The 17,191-nt window shown below is 47.4% G+C and overlaps 2 protein-coding genes across 2 annotated transcripts in view; one reads left to right on the forward strand and one right to left on the reverse strand.

The window, feature by feature from the left end:
* col4a5 (collagen, type IV, alpha 5 (Alport syndrome)) overlaps positions 1 to 3,440 on the forward strand; it is a 28,827-nt gene extending 25,387 nt beyond the window's left edge. The window contains exons 46-49 of the mRNA XM_086017697.1: positions 63 to 240; positions 318 to 432; positions 587 to 759; positions 1,963 to 3,440. Coding sequence (XP_085873823.1) covers positions 63 to 240; positions 318 to 432; positions 587 to 759; positions 1,963 to 2,044 — 548 coding nt within the window. The 3' untranslated portion in view covers positions 2,045 to 3,440. The remainder of the gene's footprint in view (positions 1 to 62; positions 241 to 317; positions 433 to 586; positions 760 to 1,962) is intronic.
* Positions 3,441 to 4,836: 1,396 nt separating this feature from the next.
* Positions 4,837 to 15,590, reverse strand: irs4b (insulin receptor substrate 4b). The gene is made up of 2 exons (XM_086024453.1): positions 11,389 to 15,590; positions 4,837 to 7,022 (listed from the first exon to the last, which is right to left on the reverse strand). The coding sequence occupies exons 1-2, from the start codon at positions 15,266 to 15,268 to the stop codon at positions 7,018 to 7,020; spliced, it is 3,885 nt and encodes a 1,294-aa protein (XP_085880579.1). The 5' UTR covers positions 15,269 to 15,590; the 3' UTR covers positions 4,837 to 7,017.
* Between the last annotated feature and the right edge of the window lie 1,601 nt (positions 15,591 to 17,191).

The raw sequence follows: 17,191 nt of genomic DNA on the forward strand, positions 1-17,191 counted from the left end.
CTGCAGATCTTTTCAAACGTGCGCCACGTGTCTGATCATCGTCTGTGGTGTCTGTCCTCCAGGAACGGCGGGCAGCTGTCTGCGCCGCTTCAGCACCATGCCCTTCATGTTCTGCAACATCAACAACGTGTGCAACTTCGCCTCCCGTAACGACTATTCCTACTGGCTGTCCACGCCCGAGCCCATGCCCATGTCCATGGCCCCCATCACTGGCGAGAGCATCAAGCCTTTTATCAGCCGGTAGGACACGGACGGAAAGAACGTGACCGAAGCGAGGAGAACAATGCACAGTTTGTAAAGTATTTGTTTCAATCTAGCTGCTCAGTGTGTGAAGCTCCCGCCATGGTGATCGCGGTCCACAGCCAAACCATCCAGATTCCCAACTGCCCTGCTAACTGGGAGGCTCTGTGGATAGGTTACTCCTTCATGATGGTAGGACATTTCCCCATACACACCTCACTACTCCAACGCTTTAGGGATGCTTTTGGGTGACATTTCTGGATGAACCTAAAACTGACCAACCTTTTTGCACTTATAGTGTATATTTCCTGCGACGTAAAGACGCTTCTTCCTTCCTCACTTGCAGCACACCAGCGCCGGCGCCGAGGGTTCTGGCCAGGCCCTGGCCTCCCCCGGCTCTTGTCTGGAGGAGTTCCGCAGCGCTCCCTTCATCGAGTGCCACGGCAGGGGGACATGCAACTACTACGGCAATTCCTACAGCTTCTGGTTGGCCACAGTGGACGAAGGCGAGATGTTCAGGTACAGGCACATATTTCAAATTGGAATAATCTCCACCAAACAAAGCTTTCCCTTTGGGCTTAATCCTATTCACTGAATCTTCTTCTTCCGTATCAACCTTCATCCTGACCACATCCATAAAACCTCCATCTTTGGTCTTCCTCTTTGCCTTGTGAAGGTTCCATTTTCAGCATCCTTCTCGCTTTATAGCCATCCAAACCGTCTCAATCTGGCCTCGCGAGTTTCATTTCCAAACCTCCCAGTCTGTGCAGTGCCACCCATCTCGTGAGTTCGTTCCTGATCCTGTTCATCCTCGGATCTCGGCATCTTCAACTCTGCCACCTCCGGCTCTGTTTCCTAGCATCTAGTCATTACTACGGTTTTCAAACGGTGGAAGCTTCTGACCGTCCAATACGCCTTTTCTTTCACATAACTCATTCACTGCCACACCTCTTTTACCCTAACGTTTGAAATAAAATTGATAAAACCTAAATAAGTTCCTGTGACTGAATGGCTGGACAGTGAAAAGACAAGTAAATTTGTCAGTGGCAGTGAATGAGTTAAGTAGGTGTGCTTCTGCCACATCAAGAATGTAGAGAAAAAAAAAGGTTGATGTGACAGAAACGAAGCTGTTGAGATGTACGGGCATGTCTGGCATGACCAGAAAAGATAAGAGTATATGGAATGAATACGTCAGTAGGATGGTGATGGTAACCTAAAGGCAAGTACAAGATGCAAGACTGAGGTGGTTTGGACTTGACCTGATGAAAAGAACTGAAAGACTGCATGTAGAAGTGACGCAGATGGACTCAAAAACAAGGAAAAGCAAGAGCCAGATGGAAAGACTGCTAGGTTAAAAATAACACCCCCATTAGGGAAAAGCTGGAAAGATATCTAAACACCAAACCCTATCTCATTGCTAACATATTTAACTCTTTCACTGCCAGACATTTTGAGACCCACTTTTACCCTAACGTTTGGAAAAAAAATTGAAAAACATAAATTCCTGGGATTGAAAGACTGGACTGTGAAAAGACAAATAAATACGTCAATGGCAGTGAATGAGTTAACACAGAACACCAAACAGGCTCACGGAAATGACAGAAGCTACGTTAATTCTAAACCTTCAGAGAAGGTACGCGCGGAGCAGCAACACATACAAACAGGGCACTTGTTTGGCTTTGAACGCTGCACTCACCATGACCTTGACCTCTGCCCTCACAGCAAGCCCCAGTCAGAGACGCTGAAGGCGGGCAACCTGCGGACACGCGTCAGCCGCTGCGTGGTCTGCATGAAGAGGACGTAACGGCGCACAGCAATCACCACGCCGCCAGCATCCCAGGTCGGGCCGATCAGCCGAGACGGCTGATTGGACGGCGGGGAGGGGTCACACGGGGTTCAAGGTGACAATGGGTGTGGCGGCAACTGGTGGAATTCCATTGGTGCATTGTCTTCAAGTAAAACAATGGTGCTACTGTGCAACACAGCTTAAGAAAAAACTGACGTAAAGATTTTTTTTTTTTTTTTGCTTTGTTTTTCCTAAGAAGTACCTCAAAACGAAAGCAGAAAAAAATATATATATTATCAACGAAATGGTGCCATGATGAATGTGTGACAGCAAACGCGCATTTTTCACCCCCTTCTAAAGAAACGTCACTTTTAAGGTGACCCAAGGTGTTCTTCCTTTTCGACATGTGCTCTTTTTCTTGTTTTCTTTTCTTCTTGACGAGGAGGGTGCGGATGAAGCTCTCCGTGGTAACCAAACGGGCACTTTGACTTCGGGACATCCAAGATGCGAGATGCACTGACTAGGAGCTTTCCTTTGTGAGACTGACTGGCTTTTGATTTTGACCACTGTTTTTTTTTTTTTTTTTCTCGTCTTCCTCTTACTTTCTTATTTCTACGTCCGTTGTGACACGTGGTGGTACTAACTAACCCTGCTGCAAAGCCGCCTGCTAACTCCGCCTTCTTTCTTTTGTAAGTAATAAAATGTGTATATTGTGTAAAACACTTTTTATTATTAGCGTATTAAGTCTTCAATTGGTAACGAGCATTTTGGCAGGTTTAGTTCGCTTACACTCACGCACGCAAACACAGATATTGTACAAAGTAAGGCTTTTATGAATGAAAACAGTATTTTATATATAATGACTATATATTTCTAAAAAAATAAATAAAAAAGAGGTTACTTGGCAGTGGGTGTTTTAAGGTCATGCATTTCACCAAAAAACAAACTACTGAGCACCGTCAAAGCCATTTTCCCTGCGACAAGCGTGTTTGATGTTAAAATCACTTAAACCTTTTGTATTCAATTTGTAGAATTAATAATAAAGATGAATTAAGGGGATTTGTTTGGAGATTGTCTGATGATCGGGGAAATGTTTAACAGGATTTGAATTAAATCTTGGCTTCTTGTTACGAAAACCATGTCATGTGTTTTGTTTTAAACATTTCCAGGTGTTGGGCTTTGCTGTAAAATAAGAGGGCCTGAGTTCTTGCACCAAAAACATCCAAATTTCACACTCCATTCGACAATTTTATGTGTGCAGCATTTCTATATTTTCCTGTGACTTTGTGGGTTTTTTTTTTTTTTTTTTTTGTCAAGCTGGGGTCCGATTCAAATGTAATTTTTTTTTTTTTCCGTTGTGATGGTATTCCGAAGTTGTTATAAGCGAAAGACTGAAATAAACACAATGACTAAAGTTTTGTCCTCTGAAACCTGATCATTTCCTCTCATCTGGCTCAACCAAGGTTGAGAAGCACGACTTGCAAGTTAGAATCGACGGATGAGTAACTCGATGAGCAGCAGGTGGCAGCATTACTGCAGACCTCCACAGCGAAAAAAGTATTACGTAATACCTCCTTCCAATTGGTGAAAACAAACCTGATTACTACCCAGCAGGAATGCAAAGCAGGCATTAGGCGGAGCTAAAATGTAATGTAAATAATAATAAAGACATTTGGAAAATTCCAACTGTCACAAAGCCAAAGCAACAGATTGGCGCCTTCGAGGCGAGCGACAGCATGGAAGTGAAATCAAGTTGAAATGGACTTTTCCAAGATACCAAGCGTCTTTTGGCTGACTTTTTTTTTTTTTTTTTGACTTGACTTGAGAACAAAAAAGATGAGACGGTGGCAGGACAAACAAATGCACTTTGCCAAGCGCACACGCTCAACAAACAGACATGCACTCACTTTCTCTTGGTGGCATTCATAATTTGAATTTGAACAACAACAAATACCTCCAGAAGGGAAGTGATGGCTATCCTGTTCCAAAAATGGTGCTTGTAAAGGTTAAGCCTACACCATCCCCTCACGAGGGTTCCCCATTCTGGAATCATGTAGGGCAAAAAAAAAACACACAAAAAAAAAAAAAAAACTGCTCTCATCTGACTGGCTTGCATGACCAAAGTGAACTTTGGATTGTTTTGTCAGTTGAACTTTGGCACCCTGGGCAGGTCACCTGAGCTGGATAAACAGGCCACGATTGTTGGTCAAAAATTGCGTTGAGCGAGGAAGGCGTCCCTTGGGTTGAAAATATTTCAGATTCATTTGCATACGGAATTAATATTGTACAAGTTTAGGCAGCGGACAGTCGAAGAAAGTCACGCAAACACAGGCGCGGAACATGAACATTTTTATTGCAATAGCTCTATGGAAAGCAAAGGTTGGAACAATTGAAACATTACGCTGATGCTCAAATGGCCTCTGAGAAAGCGCCGGCCACATTCCCTCTATGAGACAGCCAAGAAAATAAAAGTACAGCGGCATGAAAAAAAGCCACAACTTCTCCTTGTGTGCAGGAGAAACCGTGAGGTTCATTTTTTTTCCCCCCCAAATGGAGGACATCCGGAGGACAAACACCTTCCCGCTATTGAACTCTTTTCTTTAAGGCCAATACGAACAAACAGCATTCAAGTGGGAAAAGAAGACAATTAGCAGGAGGTACGCCCCTGAACAGGCGCCCGCTCAGCAACCTCAACTGGACTACACAGCAGCAAATAAACTGTGATATAGTTTTACACACACACACACACACGCGCGCGCGCGCACACCAAAAAAATCGTAATACAAATAACCGCAAAGTGCCGCAAAAAAAAAAAAAAAAAAAAAAAAAAAAAATGGCCAGGCATGTTCCACTTTGTTTGCCTGGACACCAAGAAAAAAAACAAAAATAAAATAAAAACAGCAATGCTCCTCCGGCGTCAACTAAAATACAAATAAAGGAAACACAAAGCTTGCATAAGAATGCAGTCAAGTCCTCTGTGACCACAGCATGAAACAAGTGTCGATTTTTTTTCCAGCCATTTGTGAACACGAGGACACTTGTGAGGCGGATGCTTGTTCCATCCAATCTCAGTTTGAAATACTGAAATGTGATAAACCGTTTCAATAAAAAATAAATAAGGATAGCTATTGAATTGAAGGAGGGGGGCGGGGATATATGGAAAAATAGCGCTCTTGCTATATTTAAAAGGACCATGTTACAATAGCACAAAAAAAGTACACGGAACATCTCCAAAGTGGACCTGGAGGGTGTCCTCAACGGCCTGATTTCTCAAAACCGTCCACATCTGCAAAAAAAAAAACCAAAAAATAATGGGTGCCTCGAAGACCACCTCGTGCGTCCCCTCACACGCACAAAAAATCACGAGCCACACGGAGAATGGAGAAGCAAAATTATCAGTCGTGTTTGTCGCGTTCAAGCCAGAGGCATCCAAACTATGGCCCGGGGGGCCCATTTGAGGCCCCCGGTCCGTTTTCAAGCGGCCAACGGCATATGCTAAAAATGACACTTGCAACTAATACCTTTGCTTTGTTTGATACATTTTGAGCTTTTCTAAATAAGCAAAAATGAAAATTAGCTATTTACAACTAAATGAATAACATTTCTCTTGATAGCACTGTGGTGATAAATGCATCATTTTTACAAGCAAAAATGGTTGCCTCCACTTTGTCAACGAACGATTCCCAAGTAACTGCTTTAAAAAAAATGCTCATTTTACAACAGATTGAGCCTGTTTTGGTTTCTGAATTTCAAGAGGATTAAAGAACGGTGCTCAGGAAGCAGTAAAAAAAAACAAAAAACAAAAAAAAAAACACTAATATATAAACAAGATGCAATTGCTTGATTGCCTGATTTTGATGATAATATTAGAGTCCCCAAAAATATTTAAGTGCCCCTTGCGTCCTATGATTTTTCTGTACGTGGCCCTTGGAAGGAAACGTTTGGACACCCCTGGTTTAAGCGCACATCTCCGCTGTGGGAACAGCTGGGCCAGCGGCGGGAAACGCTATATACGGACGCCCGTACGCGCCAAAGTGCGAGAGCGGAAAGACGGCCAGCTCTGGCTGGCGCTGCCTTTGATGTCGGCGCGTGCGCATGCGTCTAGCAGGGCAACTATGCCCACCTGCAGCCCAGCTCAGGTTACCGGAAACCTCTTTACGTCACCCCGAAGCGTGCGGCATGTGGATGTGCGTCACGCGCTGCTGAGAAACATCCCAATTGTCGGGCATGGACCAAGTAGGTCGGGTGTGGGGGGGGCTTTGAGGGTCTACCCTGGGCTGGGTGACTAGTGTGTGTGTGCATTCCTTGCGAGAAACTGTGCCCTGCATCGCGTGGGGTAAAATGGAGAATGTTTTTAAAAAAAAAAAAAAAAACAAATAAAAAAAAACAGAAAAAGGAAATCAAACCTCTCAGTCATTTTGATGAGCGCGCGCTAATTCCTCCCTAGCCGAGGAAGCTAAGAAATGTACCGGAACTATTCGAACCTCAAATAAATAATATGTGCAAGTGTACGAAAGGAAATGTGACTTCCGGTTTCGGGAGCTTTGTCCACAACGTAATAACTGTACGGTACCATAGCGAGGCTGGATGGGTGAAAACTAAGAAACAGAACAATAACAATGAATTTTGTATCAAGAGCGCACCGTAACGTCTCCCTTTTTAATACCGTCATGAGGAAGTTGAAGCGCCCGCTAACGACACTGCGCAGCGGAGCGCCGACCGCTGCCTGTTCAATGCGGCGCGGGACAGCAGCAAACACCGGCGCTTAACCAGAGACCCAAGTTAATGAAATAAAAAAAAAAATAAAAAATAAAAAAAACATTGACAGTGAAGATTTGCACATAAAACACCAGCAAAATAACAAGTGAGACAGTTTCATATGAATGAAAAATATGCAAGCCTTTCTCTGTCATCTCATGTGTTGTCTTCTGCATCCAGAAGAGAACATCTCAGTTCAGTTTTTGGGGCGCCGCCGCCGCCGCCGCCGCCGCTCAGTCTGTGAGGACACACAAACAGGTTCGCCACTTCACTTGAAGCAAAGAATATCATAAACGCACATATTGCAATTAATGGCACTTGTTAGAATTCAAACATTCCTAATTGTGAGAGTGAAATGTACGCTAAGTTATAGTTTTCACTTTTAACGCTTTTTTTTTTTCTTCCAATTTTATGAAGTTGCTTATTCCATTTTTATGAAGTTGCTTATTCCATTTTTGGAAGCCATTTTTCGTTTTTTTTTTTTTTTTTTTTTCATCGTTCCAATGCAATCAAAGAAAAAGGCGAATAGTGAAAGAAGCATTTGGAATGGCGACAATACGCTGGGACAGGTGGTGCAGAAGCACAGGGACGCCAATGTTTTTGACCGTGACGATAGAAATGTAAACACAACTCGCAAAAAGTGGGGAATCGGGCTTTTGCTTGAAATTTCGGGATAAAGCTAAAATATACCTCTACAGCTGAAATTCATTTCGGCAAACTTAAATGCTTGCTGCTTGACTACTTCTTACACAACTTTGGGTTCTTGAACAAAGAGCCGAACTGCAGAATTCACAACAGGTGTTTTTTTTTTGTTTTTTTTTTAATCCACTTCTCTGGCTTTCAGTGACTCTCCCAGTTTCTCTGTACCAACCAGCTCACGACAAGAAGCACTCAAACACTGAGCAGTTGCACATGAGCGTTCAAAAGTTTAGATTCAATAAGTTAGAGTGCATTACACGGTCATTCTGAAAATTTCTGAAACTTTTTGTGAGTCGGGTACATCTTTGGGCAAGGAGTGAACGCGGCCGGCGGACTTGGGCGCGTGTCCGGGGTGACCCCGGCAATGGCGATCGTGCAGCTGGGTTATTCCACTGAAAGCGAGGCTTTTGTGCGACAACAATGCGAGCCGATCGCCACAATACGGACGCTTTGACAGGCGGCACTGCTGGAATGCCGGCAAGCCCTCCTGCGTGGACTCGCGGAGCCTCTGCAGAGTGAGAGCAAAGGTGAAGCGGACGCCGGTGAGATGTGCTGGGATGAGAAGAGGAGCGTAACACACGACCACCCCAGTTTTTTTTTGTGTGTATATGTGTGTGTGTGTGTATATTATATATATATATATATATATATATTTATTATATATATGTATATGTTATGCTAAATCACTTTTCGGTTCGGTATATTTTTGGTACAAGAAAAAATGTTTTTTGTTTTTTTTAAATATGTTTATTTTCAAAAGATGACAAGTAAACGGTGCATTTTTTAGAAAAAAATAAATAAAAGAAATCCATTCGGGTGATTTTCTAAGAAATTACAACAGAATAAAAAAATAAAGATCTCTTAATTTTGTGAATTATTAAGACACTGAAACCTTTAAAAACTCAGCAGCAACAGCCTATATGACACACCTAAGTATTCAAGTTCAAGACAAGTTGTCATTAGAGTACATATATACACTTTTTGTGACGAAAACAAAATGACATACAATAACAGTTACAATTATTGCTAACTATATTATAACTCTTTTTATCATGAAAAAAAATACGATAACTTTAAAACGTCTTTATGAAATTCTATACACTTTTTAGGCATTGAAATCTTTGAATGTTCAACAGCATACTGTAACGAATTAGGTTATCTGTGTTGTTGTCGTTTATGGGTTTTGCCGAGTTGTGACGTTTCCGAGGTTCATGAATGCATCGTACGGCAAGCGACAGGAGCAGCGGTGAACGAAGCCCTTCTAAGTGCGTCATTTTAGACGCGCTACCTGCAACATTGCCGCCGATCTCATGTAGCAATGTCGGCACACAACTTTGGGACTTATCCACGTACCTTTCCCCATCGGCGATTTTAACAAGAAAGCCAGAATTATCCCAAAGAGGAGACCTCAGTGTACAGCCGGTACGCCATAATAATGCCATTTATCCACGCATTTATAATTTATCACGGCTTCTGGCGATCAGAAACGGTACGCAAGTGGACCGAACCGAACGTGGCATACCGAAACGTATTAATACACCCACGTGTACCGTTAGACCCCTACTCGAGAGCACTCCAAGTGGAAATGGAGGTCTTGTTACAAGCGCGCCCATAAATTCACATCAGCCTGCAAATAGATGTGTAAATATAGAAGGCCGCTGGCCGTGTAGGTGGCAAGGCGAGAGCAAAAAGGCCAGCCTCGTACAACTTCCTCTCACATCTCTCTTGACCCCGCCGTGCCCGCCGCAATCCGCCACGCACTCACGCTAACCGGCCGCCGCCACCTGCTATCCACTCCACCCAAGGAAAGGGGCAGCTCCCCACTGCTGTCATGGCGCCCCTTCCGGACGCAACACCTCAAACAAACGCTACAAGCCAAGCAGGTGTGCTGCCATCGCGTCCGCGCCACAGCTGTGAGGAAGCGCATTCCTGAGAGATGACGGCGTTCCTCCCGTCGCCGCTGCGCTGCCTTGACACGCCGCCGCAATTACGACATCAATCACGACCCGTCGCGCCGGGTCGGCCGATGCTCCGGCAATCCTGACTCACGCCCGCACGCTACATTTGCTGAAGAAGTGAACTATAGAGCAGGAGAGGAAGGAGGCCACGACGCCAACGCAGCCGAGATGGATCCTCTGGTCTCATCGCGTGCCAGGCCGCGCGCGCGCAAACGGCCGCCGCACGCACACGCGCCTGTCCAATGGGATCGCAGTCTTCATTTTCGAATGTTGTAAAGTTGATAGGAAACCGTTTTGGACTTATTGTTTGGAATTAGGCACGGGGACGATTCGCGGTTTGACTCTTACAGGTGGTTCAAGTTTTGGTTGTCACAGCAAGACATTTTAGCCAGTCAAAAACCCGCAAAGCCTCACCTGATGCCAACAGGTATTAATCATTTGTCATTAGCATTTTAGTTTAACACAATGACAAAAAAAATAACCAGCCACGAAGGACTTAGTTGATGTCAGACTTTTTTTTGTTTTTTTGCCTAAACCATCGTATCAGCAGCCTCCACAAGTACCCGATACTAGAGATAGACCGATATGCTTTTTTCAGGGCCGATACTGATTATTGGTTGTCAGGGAGGCCAATAACCGATATTTGGAGCCGATATTCATTTTCAGTAAAAAGTAAAATATTGTCATCAAAATCTAAAGAAAATGTACTCTTAACTTTGTTGCATCTTTAAGCATGTTTATTGAACAATGTTTCAGGTTTGCATAATGATTTTTTTTAAATTATTATTTCAAGAATTTTTTGACAATATAAATCTATGTTATAAAATTCCAACAAAAAGTTCAGGGAGCACCCGAGGGTTGTCAGCATGTCTTAAAAATGATAAATGAAAACTTAAAACAATAGCGCCATGTCGTTTTCAGCCGTAAACGAAAATTTCAAAGTGACAAATGTTAAACTTCCACTTATCTTTGTTTTGATTTCCACAGATTTAAATTGATTCATTATTGGCCAGCAGGAAAAAAAAAGCTGATGCCGATATTCGTCAGAGACAAAGACAAATATCGGTGCCGATAATCGGCCAAGCCGATAATCGGCCTAGCCCTAACCGATACCTTAAAGAAAAGCCAGTAACACCAGAGCTAGCAAGTCTTTTTACTTCTGCACCTCATATTTAAAACCTGTTTGAAGACACATTTCTATTCTTTGTAGACTGACAGTTTCCTGTTCTCCGGTGTCTACTGTATATAGTTATTTGTGTTTTAATTTATTGCTTTCACTTGTTATATTATTGCTATTTTGTTATTGTGATGTAAAGTGCTTTGTTATAGCTGTAGCATTGTATAAATACATTGAATTTGCTCATTTCGCTGCATAAACAAAATTGTAATTCTTTCGTTAGATAATAAAAATGTCCTTCCTTCAGGTCCATGTTAAATATCACCATAACATCGCTATATTCAACAACGATATCGCAAATCTTTCCAATATCGTGCAACCCTACCACATATCCATCTGAAGTTGCGAAACACGTTTTGGTGTCCCAAATTTCCTCTTCGGCGCTTGTAAGTGTGGCACAAATCTAACGTCATACTGTAGCCTCTGCCGACAGCACGCAGAATGCCAGAGCGGGGGGTTGTATTCTGACTTTTTTTTTTTAAGATCAATATTATATTGAGTGCAATTTCTATTGATATTGCCCAGGTGTCCATGGCGATATATATTGATACTGAATTATTGCACAGCCCTAGCAACCACATATGAACAACAAGTGAATAAAATGCAACTAATAATAGCACTGAACAAGAGGGGCTATTTTGGTCTTGTGAAAAAAAATAAAATAAAAATAAAACGCTTCTATTCCCAAATTCCAAGTTGTCTTCCTTTAACACACAAGCAAGAATGTTTACATTTCACACGCAGGCCCACGCAGGCAGGAAGGCACTCACCTTTGGCTGTCGTAGAGACACCTTCTGATTTGGTGTTGTCCAGACTGGCGTAGGCCCCGTTCTCTCGCACCGTGGAGCTCTCGCTGACACCCGTCGACGTGGTCGCGTCCGCACAGCTCCCGTCATCCCTCGCCTCCAAAGCGATGTAGTTGAGGCCGTTTTGGTATCCCACAGACGTGCTGCTGCCGTACATACTGCTGGTCGGGGTCGAGGAGGATGGCGAGGTGCCGGGTGCCGTGCCCGGGTCTGATGAGCCAAACTGGGCTTGGTCAACCGGCAGGTCCCCGCGGCTTTCCACAGACATCCACACACCGTCGAAGGATGCCAAGCCAGCGCGTGCGGAGGCCGGCCCTTCGGGTGCGTGTGAACCATTTGCGGTGGCGGGGTCCGCCGGCGTCAAATGGGTTGCGGAGGTCGTCCCCCCTGAAGGCGTTGAATTCGAGGAGGAGGTGGAAGAGAAGGTTTCCGAGCTGTGCCTCCTCCTGCCTTGAGGGTCGGCCCGGACGACCTTTGGCTCCAGGGGTTGCGCCGGTGCCCTCGCTGGGCTCCTCGGGGGCAAGGTTGGGGATATGGAGGAGGCACCATGCCCATAGCATCCCTCCATCACGCAGAGATGCTGCAGCATGTCAGTGGGGCTCGTTTGAGTCCTTTCACCCTTCTTGCTGTACATCATATGAGTGTAGTCGTCGCCCGCTGGCCTCCAGTGACCTCCGGCGTGGACCCCGGGCGAGGCCAAAGCGCCAGGATTGCTAGCCAAGGGTCGGATATAGCTGGGCGGGTTCCAGGGGGCCACCAGGCTAGGTCTAGGTGACTGTCTCTTACCTAGACACCCATCGCTGTCCTGATGGTCCCGACCCACCTCCATGCTCATGTAGTCCTGACTGCTTTGGGGCAAGGGGGGTGTCCGACGGTGGTCGCCGGCGGCCGGCGCGGGGGCTTCATCCTTGGTGGAAAGAGGGTAGGCAGGGGGCTGCTGTTGGCGGGGGTAATGGTCACCAAAGTCGATGTTGATATATTCTCCGGGGCTTGGGGGCCTACCGGTTGAGGTGCCGGCCGCGGGGGCCGAGGTGGAGGTAACTGTGGATGAGGCGGAGGGCTCACTGACTCGCATCAGACCGTGGAAACTTCTCCTGCCTAAAGGAAGGCGGTTGGGTCTCACGACGCGCCCGTCGGCCATTGCGGCTGTGGTGTGGTGAGCGCCGTAAGGCGGCGGCGGGTGTGAGGGCGTGGAGGTGCAACCGCCGCCCCTCCTCTCCGGTGTTGCTAAGGAAGCCGTGGCAACCGATGAGTGGACCGGCTTGGCGAGAGACGCCATTGGAACGTAGTCGTCACACTCCTTCTCATCGCTCTCTCTGGTGGGGGCCTTGTAGGAGCGAGGGAGAGAGAAATAAGGGCTGAAAGGCCTCCAGACTTGAGCGCCGGAGCATCCGCTGCTGCCTTCCAACTTCTGCCCCAAACTGCTGCTGCACGACATGTCCATGTAACCTGCATTCGCAGGTCTCTCTGCCACGCCGTCGCTCCCGCTTGCACCTGCCGTGCCGGGGCCATTGTGGGGGCTGAGAGAGGCCTGCACCGGGGAAGGAGAGCCGCCCCTGCATCCTGGGAGCATCATCATGTAGCCGTGGGCGTCGGCGGACGAGTGCGACTGGGGCTTGGCCGAGCGGGCGGCCAAAGTTGGGCTCTGAAATTGATGGGGGTGGGAAACTGGATGGAAGCCGGGATGCATGGGCACGTAGTCGGGAGGCGTGTCCCTCGGCGACGGCGCCACGCCGCACATCATGGGCACGTAACCGCTATCTTCCTTGGTGGAGGACGGCGGGGGATTCAGCGTCTGCTGGCCGTGCTCGGTGCAGGAGCTGCTTAACGCGTCGGCCCCTTCTTCTAATGAAAAATTGGTTTGAGTCATTTTTTGATAAACGGCTACTCCGGGCCCACCGCTTCGCCTCCTCCTGAGCGAAAAAAAGCGCTCGTCCTCGGTCGTTGACGTGCTCTCGTCGCGCGGTGTGTTGGTGCCGCTGTTGTTCCCGGAGCCCGCGCTGGTACCAAACACCTCCCTATTCCAGCCCACGGCCATGTAGTCACTCAGGCAGTTCTCCTCTCTGATTGGCGGGGTGTTGCCCAGCGAATCGGGGGTGTTGCTGCGCACCCGGAAGTACCTGAAGTCACCGGGGCTGGATCCGTACTCGTCAGAAGAGTTGAAGCCGCCGTCAGACGGAGAACCACATATCGAAGAACTGGATGGGCGGGTGAGGGTGTCCGAGACAGAACCGTGGCCGCTGCTGGAGGACACGCTGACCGGGCTTGTGGTGAAAGGGTGGGAGACTGGGAGGGAGGCGGAGCGGGCGTGGCAAGTAGAGGCCGATGACCCTGGGACGGCCCGCACGTAGCGCCCGCCGCCGGCGCTCGTGCCGGCCGTTCCCGTCGCCGCGCCACCACTACCGGCCGGGTCTCCTTCAGTGCGGCCAAGATGGGGACGCCCTGAATTAAGGTGCACCAGGCTTCCCGTGGTGGAGCGAAAGAGCCGGTTCATGGTACCCTCGCCCTCGCTGGATGTGCGGAAGCGGTAGCCGCTGGCGCCGGAGCTCTTGCTGGACGGCGGCGTTCCTACCACCGACTCCATCCTGGATCGCCGGTGCAGACCCGTCTGGCTTGGCGGGAGGTTGCTCAGGTGACGATGCGTGGTGACAAACGGCATAGGGTTGGAGCCCGATGATTGGCTCTTACTCCGGGGCCTGACCTCCACATATGCCTTCAGGGCCTTCATGGTGTTCAGGAGGGTCTCGTGCATTTTCTGGGCCACAACAGAGTCATCCACCTGCATCCATATCTCCCCCGGCCCGATCGACGAGAAGCGGCCCACCTCGATGAAAAAGAAGCTTTCAGAGTTTCCGCAGCGCCTGATGTTCATCAGGTGCTGGTTCACGCAAGGGGTCTCAGAGTTCAACTTGATCAGGTGAAGTGTTTTGGATGAGAGGCATAGGCGATACAAGCCCGTGAGGTTTTTAGTTTGACCAAGTCCTTTGGGTTTGACATTCACATGCCACACCTCCTTGAAAACAGTGCCAGGGGTAACCGTACCATAGCCATCATCTAAATCGTCCGTAATCAAATGCCCCTTTCTGCCCTCGTTCATCAACTCACTGATAGCCACGTACCAGTCCTCCTGGTCCTGCTCGTTTTCCGCCACAATAGCAAAGTACTCATCCTTCGTGTAAAGGGCAATGAGGTGTTTGTTTTTTGAGTCTGCCCTCTTGTTGACAGTGAAGCACTGGTAGAGGTAAATCACCCTCTTCGGGGAGGAAGGGCCCACCGGTCCGGCGCCACCGCGCAAGCTGCTCCGGAATTTCTTCTCATTGTCGTAGTACTCCAGGCGGCTGGGGCCCAGGTGGCTGGAGGCGCGCAGCACGAAGAAGCGCTTATGTCCGTGCTTTTGCTTGCGCAGGTAGCCACACTTACGAATGTCGTCCACTGCGTCCGGCGGGTTTGACAAGCCGCCCGCCTCGTACGCGAGGCCGCTGTTGCTGGTGGCGGTGGCGCCGTGCTCCACCGGGGACGACGATTTTCTACCCGGGGACTCGGCGACGTCCGCGGTGAGGTGGTGAAGATGATGATGCGACGCCAGCTCGTAGTGATACGACTCAAGGTGGTGGTGGTAGGAGGGCGGCAACTGATGGGAACGAAAGCCGCCTCCTCCTCCTCCTCCTCCGCCGCCGCCGCCGCCGCCGCTGATGTTAATTAACGGGGAAGGGGGTTCCCTGACCGAGCAGTCTACGTTTGCGTCGGCAGATTTGGTCCCCACGTTCCTCTGCTGCGTCTCCAGCATCAACTTCGCTGCCTTGCCTTCCTGATGATTCGTAAAATTTGCCATCCGAGAACGCATTCAAAGGTCACGTCGCTTGCAAGATAATCCAAGTGGACCACTACCCCATTCTTGTGTCGGGAGACGAGCTCCCGAGTCCGGCTAGGCCAGCTAATGCACGGCTCAGATTTGCACAATTGGCCGAGCGGCTGTGTGTGTTGTTGCTGTTTTTAAAAATTAAAAAAAAAAAAAAAGTGTCCCTTCGCCCTTGTGCCAGCGAAACAGCAATTGCACTCGGCCTTGTTTTAAGAGATGAAGCCTACCGTGTGCAGCATGGCCATGTTCAATCGCCTTTCTCCGGCTAGTTGTTAGCAACTCGCTCCCTTCTCCGCCTGTACACAAGTCGACGGGCCACAGCACAAACAACACGTGATCACGTACGTCACGAGTAATAGGCTGGCTCATAGCGACCGAGGCGGTGTTTGATTGGCCGACTATTGTGAGTGACTCACTCTGACAGGCGTCTTGGCCAATTGTCAAAAGGACAACACGGCCTGCGTCAATGGCGCTAACCAATCACGGAACACGTGGTTTTACTGGGGTCAAAAATGGGCGTCAACTTTGAGGCATATTTATAATGGCAAGTGAACGTTGCCTCAGAGCTGTTTGGAGGTTCGAAAGTGACCTCACACCTGCTGACCCACCTAAAATCTTGACATACAAAGTACAGCGATAGAAAGTGTTGGGCTTATTTTGTTTTGTGAACGGTATTGACCCCATCAAATCATTAAATGTGATTCAACTATGATGATTATTCTAACATTCTAAGTGGAGGGATTAGCATTACCTGACTTCATGGACCTCTTGAAACAATCTGCACTATACAAAAATCAGTTCAGAATCAATTTCAATCTATTAACACAACCCCCCCTAAAAATGTTTTAAAAAATACACTAAACTTACCAAAAATGCTTATAAAATGGACTCGTGTGCGGAGCGGTACAGACATGTTTAGCTAGTCGAATTATTTGTCTTGCTCTGATCAACCAGTCAGAGGACTGAAAGATGTGAATGTTGTGGGGGGCAAAATTGAAATCTGACTGAAGAAACTTCAAAGTCACATCTGCCGACGAAACTGATTTTTAAGGCCTTGGGAAGATCGGCCGACACAGGATTTAAATCTGAAAGAAAAACAAATCCAAACTGCACGTACTGGTGAAGAGTGCAGCTGGGAGAAACACAGTTTGCTGCGTTGTATCATAGTCCGTCTGAGTACCGTTTAACTTTGAAAATTAAAGTTTTATATGGATGCTGCGTCCAAGGTGAATAATCAACTATTTGACAAAGCAGGTAACCCTGATGAAACACCTGACACATTTCAAAGCATGGTCTGTTTCGTGTAACTCCCACGAACTCAGTCAACCTTTCGTGAATGAGGACAACTGGACTTATAATGTTACCCACATCCAGTGCTTACAAGTGTGAAATGTCTCACCTTGACACGTGTTGCACTTGCACACACTGGTGGCAAGCAATGGCAGCAATCGACAAAGTCACTATTGCACTTGGACTGCTCTGAGTGAAGATATTATATTAACTGTATACTATACATACATACACACACCAGACAGACAGACAGATAGACATTGGACTTTCACAAAGGCGGCCTCTCGCCCAGGTGGCTGTTTTTGGGCTTTGGTCAGTGTAGCAAACGCTCCTTGTCAGGGCGTCCTCTGCTGGTGAGGACAGTGCACTGCAGTAAGTACTATTGTATTGCTAACAAAAGAATAGAGCCAACAAAGCTAAAACGCACGCACGCACACACGATATTCACAAAGGACAGCGTGCTTGCCTTTGTTCACGTGGTTAATTCAGTGCAAGCACAGTAGCAACACTGCTGCTGTTGTTGGTGTCTTTGGGATTTAAATCAACTTTGGTTCGAACTTTCAGCATTTAAATCCCCATTTGTGGCGCTTCACGTGGCCGATGGAAATGATCCGGTTC

The sequence above is a fragment of the Filicampus tigris genome, chromosome 2 (genome assembly GCF_054856515.1).
Source record: "Filicampus tigris isolate MCC_2025a chromosome 2, RoL_Ftig_1.0, whole genome shotgun sequence".
NCBI classification, from domain to species: Eukaryota; Metazoa; Chordata; class Actinopteri; order Syngnathiformes; family Syngnathidae; genus Filicampus; species Filicampus tigris.